The following is a 6,729-nucleotide window of genomic DNA, read 5'->3' on the forward strand; positions in this document are numbered from 1 at the left end:
GCTGAAATCAGAGCAATTCGCCGAAGAAGAAAAAAGATCGCCGAAACTGAAAGGACGATTTTGACGAAATGAAGAGAAGATTGAGTTCGAAATGATAAATTCGCGGATCGAAATGAAGATTTTGATTGAAATCGGAAGAGAAGAAAGAGTTTGAGCGGAAATTTCAAGGAAAAAATGGAGTTAAGTTTAAGCGAAATTAGAGTGAAACAGGGAGGAAAATTTGAAACCTAAGCTTATATACCAAACTATAAAGGGTGTAATGGTATTTGTACTCTCAATTGGCTATTTTGCCTAACCTAATGAAACTATGGCTATTTTGCAAAAACCATAGTTTGAATTGGCTAGTTCATGCCATTTTTTCTTAAGTATATTATAGGTTATGTAGCCATTTTTATATTATATAGTAAAGGAAAAAAGTCATATGTATTCACTATATTTGTTCTAAATGCTGAGATTATTCTCCTAATTTTTAAAAATATCAAATTTATCTATTCATATTACTATTTATAACATGCTTATTATCTTAAAAAAAGTTTTATTGAATAAAATATAACTCTTTTCATAATTTGTAGTTGACGTTATCATAAAAAAAATATCTGAAATGCATGTAACACCCTTAATCGAATCTTCTATTTATATTTCATTTTATAAAAAATTAGTTTAATTTATTTTTTATTTGAGGGTATAAATATGATATAAATAGTTATCTAAAGTTATGATATTTATAAACTTGATTTTAATAAATAAAGTTTTATATTATGCTCTCAGTAGAAGAATCAGAATGTGGCTGTAGTTTAGTGGTAAGAATTCCACGTTGTGGCCGTGGAGACCTGGGCTCGAATCCCAGCAGCCACACGGGTTTTTTTCCATTTTTTTTTTCTGGACGGTCTGAGCATGCTTTAAAATTAAATGGAAAGGCATCATCAATCGTGGCCGTCCATTTTCCCGCCAAAACCTCTCTCACTCGTCTCTCTATATTCCTTTTTGCCGCCAATTACCCAGCTCCCACTTCTCCTCTCTCTCTCTCTCTCTCTCTCTCTCACAGAGCTCTCTGTCTGGTTCTACTTCTCTCTTCGGCTCTTCGGTCACTCTTAAGCTACGATGATGAAGGACATCGATTTTGACTCCGACAAAGGTAAACCTAAACTACTTCTTCAGATCTGGAATTCTCTTCGGCTCGCTTTTTTTTTTTTTTTTTTTTTTTTTTTCTGATTCGATCATTAAATTCTCAGCCCTAGCCAAGGACTTTCTCTCCAACTTCGCCGACATCGATGGAGACGCCAAATACATGACCATCCTCGTGAGTTTTGACAGTTTTATCGTATCCTCTTTCACTCTATATTTGTGTTTGGCTGCGAGAAATAAACCTAGAAATCGTGCTTCTTTTTTTTTCTTTCCATTTTTAATAACTTTGGTGGTTTTTTTTTGTTATATCTTTCAGAAAATCATTCGGAGCCATTCGCTAAGTTTTTTTTATGTTTTATTTTTCAGCAAGAAGTAGCGAACCGCAAAATCCGATCCGTACAAATAAATCTCGATGACTTGTTTAATGTAAGTTAATTATTTGGTTTTGATTTGGCCTCGCCCATATTATTCTTTGTATGGGTATTGATTGTTGCATCTTTAGTACAAGGATATGGACGAAGAATTTTTCCGAAGGGTCACCGAGAATACTAGGAGATATGTCGGAATCTTCGCAGATGCAATTGATGAGCTCATGCCAGAACCTACAGAGGCATTTATTGATGATGATCATGATATATTGATGACACAAAGGTCTGATGATGGACCCGACACGATGGATGGTTCTGATCCTAATCAGAAGATGCCTTCTGAAATCAAGCGCTACTAGTAAGCTATGAGCATATATTTACATTCTTCAATTTGGTATTTTAGCTCACCTCCTTGTTGATTTGATGATTGTTAATTTATATTTTCAGTGAAGTTTACATCAAAGCATCCTCTAAAGGAAGGCCCTTTACCATTAGGGAGGTCAAGGCTTCACATATAGGTCAGCTCGTAAAAATATCAGGCATCGTGATTCGATGTTCAGATGTCAAGCCACTGATGCAAGTTGCTGTGTACACGTGTGAAGAATGTGGTTTTGAGATTTACCAGGTGACCAATTACTTTGATTTGATCACATAAGAACAATGCAGGGTTTTCTATTCGGTTTATATGCACAAAAGGGATAAGAATGTCACATGTACTTGTACTACGTTGTCATTTAATTTTGTGGGTGACTTTGCTTGAAATTTGTGGTAAAGCAACATTTTTTTTTTTTGGGTTTTCTATCTGTGTATGTAATCTAATGCTTTCTCATTTGCCCTTTGTGACCCTAACAGGAAGTAACTGCCCGGGTTTTCATGCCCCTATTTGAGTGCCCATCCAGACGTTGTAATATAAATAGAACAAAGGGTAACCTAATCCTTCAACTCAGAGCATCAAAGTTTCTGAGGTTTCAGGAGGTTCGTTATTAGTCCTAACTTCATGATCTTATTTTGAATATTTTTTTCCTGACAGGAGCTAATAATTTGATATGGTCAATTCTCAGGCAAAAATTCAAGAACTAGCTGAGCATGTTCCAAAAGGGCATATTCCAAGAACAATGACCGTTCACTTAAGGGGAGAACTCACAAGAAAGGTTGGCTATCTTAGCCAGAATTTTCCTCTTTCAAGATAATTTTTTTTGCACATAACATTGGGTTGACATTGACATTACAACATTTGTGGAGAAAAATGCAGACACAGTAAAATATTACATTCTCAGTTACATTTTGGTGGAACTGCACAGCTTCAGATGGCATTGCTATTGCGTGCAATATGTGGGTTTTTTTAGTTACTTTAACTGATTTCTCTTTTATTTACCATTTTTAGGTGGCTCCAGGTGATGTTGCGGAATTTTCTGGGATATTCCTTCCTATGCCTTATGTTGGGTTTAGAGCGATGCGGGCTGGTTTAGTTGCTGATACCTATTTGGAGGCCATGTCAGTTTCACATTTCAAGAAAAAATATGAAGAGTAAGGGTTTCCAGTTCTCAGTGTTGTAAACTTGCTGATTCTGAATTTATGATACCTAAAACTCCTTAGCATTGTTAAGGCATTATGTACCTCGCATTTGTGTTCATATCACTTATTTTGTTTCAATCTCTCAAAATAAGCTCTTGGACCTTTTTGGTCAGTCATTGAAATCAAGTGTTTCTTCAATTTTCTTGTGATCCTGTTATCTCTCATGATGTTTAAATTGCATTCTTGCACAGTTACGAATTTGCAGGAGATGAAGAGGAGCAAATCGCCCGCTTAGCTGAGGATGGAGATATATACAACAAGCTTTCACGGTCTTTGGCTCCTGAAATTTTCGGACATGATGATATTAAGAAGGCTCTACTTCTGTTACTCGTTGGTGCACCACACAGGAAGCTAAAAGATGGAATGAAGGTATAATAAATGAATTCGTATGTTTGACATACAGTACTTAATGTAAATAATCAACAATACAAAGTGGAGATAAATAGCTTGTGTGATTGAGGTTATTTCTTGATACGATTATGATATTTTATGCGGTTGTCGAATTGGGCTCCATATGGCTATTTTTGTTTTTGATTGCAGATTAGAGGGGATTTGCACATTTGCTTGATGGGTGATCCTGGAGTTGCAAAGAGTCAGCTTCTTAAGCACATAATTAATGTAGCCCCGAGGGGAGTTTATACCACAGGCAAAGGAAGCAGCGGAGTTGGTTTGACCGCTGCCGTTCAGAAAGATCCAGTCACAAATGAGTTCGTTCTCGAAGGCGGAGCTTTGGTGAGCCATACATATGCTCTCTTTTGTGTACATCATCGCTCATTTAATCCCCCCCCCCCCCCCCCCCCCCCCCCCCCTCCCCCTTTATCTTCTCTACTTTACAATATTACATATTTAGATTTACGCACTCTCGACCCTCAATGATATCAGTTAAAAAAAAAAACTATGGAAGTCGAGTTTTTTCAAAATGCTGTTTACTCTATTTCTCGGGATTGATTTCATTACGAGTATTGTGGGCTGTTCAGGTGCTGGCAGATATGGGTATATGTGCTATTGATGAGTTTGATAAGATGGATGACTCGGATCGGACAGCAATTCATGAAGTCATGGAACAGCAAACCGTCAGCATTGCCAAGGCTGGAATTACTACATCCTTGAATGCAAGAACTGCTGTCCTCGCTGCTGCTAATCCGGCATGGTATATTTTACTCAATTTCCATATCTTCCTCGATTCCTGAGTGCATATATAATATGTATGTATATATACATACATATTAGATGTTTAATTCTCTCTAATCACTCCTATTTTGTGTATTTCTTGAAGGGGGAGATATGACATGCGTAGAACTCCTGCTGAGAACATCAATCTCCCTCCAGCTCTGTTGTCAAGATTTGATCTTCTGTGGTTGATTCTGGACCGAGCTGATATGGATAGTGATCTTGAGATGGCTAGGCATATTGTTTACGTCCACCAAAACAGAGAATCTCCATCTCTTGGCTTCACTCCACTCGAGCCATCTGTGCTTCGGTAAGTCTAGCACAGTACAATACACACTATTACTATATGTATGTATACATGTCATCAAACTTTCCAAAATGAACATATATAGGTCCCTTCGTCGACTTTTTGATGCTTAACACAAAGTGTAGCCAGCTGGGTGTAGCTAGTTATCTATGGTCTGTTTTTTTTGGGTCTTTTAGCTATATAGCCATTAGACTTATAGCGTTTTGGATAATAGCCAACCTTTTGTAAATTTTCTATAAATAGCCACCTCAACTTATTTACGGCACTCGAAAAGACAAAAAAACCCAAAATAGGCGGAAAGGTTTTTGGGTATTTTTGTCTTTATGAGTGCCGTAAATAAGTTGAGGTGGCTATTTACAAAAAATATACAAAAGGTGGGCTATCTAGCAATTCTTAGACTTTCAGTGGCTTATTTGGCTAATTTTTTGTTGTTTTTATCTGATATTTTCCTGTATTATTTGTGTGGATGTGTTTCCAGAGCATATGTATCTGCGGCGAGAAGATTGTCTCCAACGGTACCAAAGGAGCTTGAGGAGTATATTGCCACTGCCTACTCTAGCATCCGCCAAGAAGAAGCCAAATCCGATGCCCCTCATACTTACACAACCATCAGAACTCTCCTCAGTATTCTTCGCATATCAGCTGTAAGTCTTAATTCTAAAGTCACTTTCCGAACTATATTCATATTAATTGCCCCGGTTTATTACAGGACATGTACTATTTTGAAACATCATTTTATAGTCGGTATTCATTTACTTGTACTTGAAGGTTAGAACCTGATAGGACCCAAACCACAAACCACAAACCACTACTACCGTTGATGAATTTGGTTCAGTACTCAAAGACGTGAACCAAACATCCGATCACACAAATGATCTAACTGAATAACTCTTCTCATAAACCCTAATGATCTATATATGCTAAAAATAAATGATTAAATCATGCAAAATGACAAATTTGTAGAGCGATGTTATTCAGTTAGTTTATATTCCGTAGTTGTAGAGTGATGTTATCGAAGGGTTGGTTCACCTCGAGAATTGAACCTTATTTACTAGTAATATCAGTGATTTGTATCACAAGTCTTGACAATAGCATTGCTTTCGTATTTTTCCATAATCCATGGTATGATATGATATGATATGACATGTGAACCGAGTTCATTGTTTTGCAGGCACTTGCGAGGTTGAGATTCTCGGACACGGTGGCCCAGAGTGACGTGGACGAGGCTTTGAGGCTAATGCAGATGTCAAAGTTCTCGCTGTACTCGGATGATCGCCAAAAATCAGGCCTCGATGCCATCTCCGATATCTACTCCATCTTAAGAGACGAAGCTGCTCGCTCCCGCAAGATGGACCTCACCTACGCTCATGCCCTCAATTGGATATCTCGAAAGGTCACTTTTCAATCTTTGTCACACCATGGCTTAAATGGAACCGGACTCAGTGTTTTTGTCTACAAAAGTCCAAATATTTATACAACTTTTCATGAAGACATTTTCTTAGGAGTCTCTTTCTGTATCTTCAGGAAAGTTTATGCATGACGCCTGAAACTTTGAAAAGACTCTAAAAATGTCTTTTTGAAAAACTTGCTCATTTTATGTTTTTTTTTTCTTCTGCAAATACTCCTTTGTGTTGATCACATATTCACAATTTCACATGCATAATATTTTTATTTTTGTTTGTTTGTTTTGGTTTTGCGCAGGGTTATAGTGAAGCCCAACTGAAAGAGTGTTTAGAGGAATATGCGGCTTTGAACGTATGGCAAATCCACCCTCACACATTTGACATCCGATTCATTGATGCTTGATATTTTGCTTTTTTCTTTATTTACCATTTTATCCCATTTGAAACCCTCTTTATGCGTTTCATGGTAATTAAGAGATGTTTGTTTTTCTCACTTTATAAGTTCCATGGTAATTATTGATTTAGACTAGATCGTACAATGGAATTTTATTTTTGGGGCATATTGTACAAGGATAATATTTAGGATCCTAATATTTAATGTTTGTCTCCTATCCAATCAAAAGTGGCACAATGTTGTCAAAATACTATAGAGCACAAAAAGAGCAAGATAACTAAATCATCAACACCTGTTTTCTGACGTAAAGTATGATATCTTAAAATGTCCTACAAATTTTATATAAAAAAAAATGTTCCACAACAAAATAAAAAAATATTGGTCAAA

General features: G+C 36.7%; 1 protein-coding gene and 1 non-coding gene across 2 annotated transcripts; both read left to right on the forward strand.

Annotated features, from left to right (window-relative positions):
* Positions 1 to 783: 783 nt before the first annotated feature.
* On the forward strand, positions 784 to 855 carry TRNAH-GUG (transfer RNA histidin (anticodon GUG)). The gene has a single exon. It is a non-coding gene; the product is annotated as a tRNA-His (tRNA).
* Positions 856 to 1,006: 151 nt separating this feature from the next.
* PRL (Minichromosome maintenance (MCM2/3/5) family protein) lies at positions 1,007 to 6,508 on the forward strand. The gene is made up of 15 exons (XM_089624076.1): positions 1,007 to 1,135; positions 1,233 to 1,300; positions 1,492 to 1,551; positions 1,628 to 1,851; positions 1,941 to 2,118; positions 2,346 to 2,468; positions 2,555 to 2,644; positions 2,878 to 3,020; positions 3,260 to 3,437; positions 3,609 to 3,800; positions 4,046 to 4,218; positions 4,345 to 4,548; positions 5,024 to 5,189; positions 5,717 to 5,938; positions 6,247 to 6,508. Exons 1-15 carry the CDS (start codon positions 1,102 to 1,104, stop codon positions 6,349 to 6,351), a joined length of 2,160 nt encoding a protein of 719 aa, XP_089480202.1. The 5' UTR covers positions 1,007 to 1,101; the 3' UTR covers positions 6,352 to 6,508.
* The last annotated feature ends 221 nt before the right edge of the window (positions 6,509 to 6,729 follow it).

This window comes from Urtica dioica, chromosome 8 (genome assembly GCF_054948205.1).
Source record: "Urtica dioica subsp. dioica isolate 48M chromosome 8, U.dioica_male_clone48M_v1_H2, whole genome shotgun sequence".
NCBI lineage: Eukaryota > Viridiplantae > Streptophyta > Magnoliopsida > Rosales > Urticaceae > Urtica > Urtica dioica.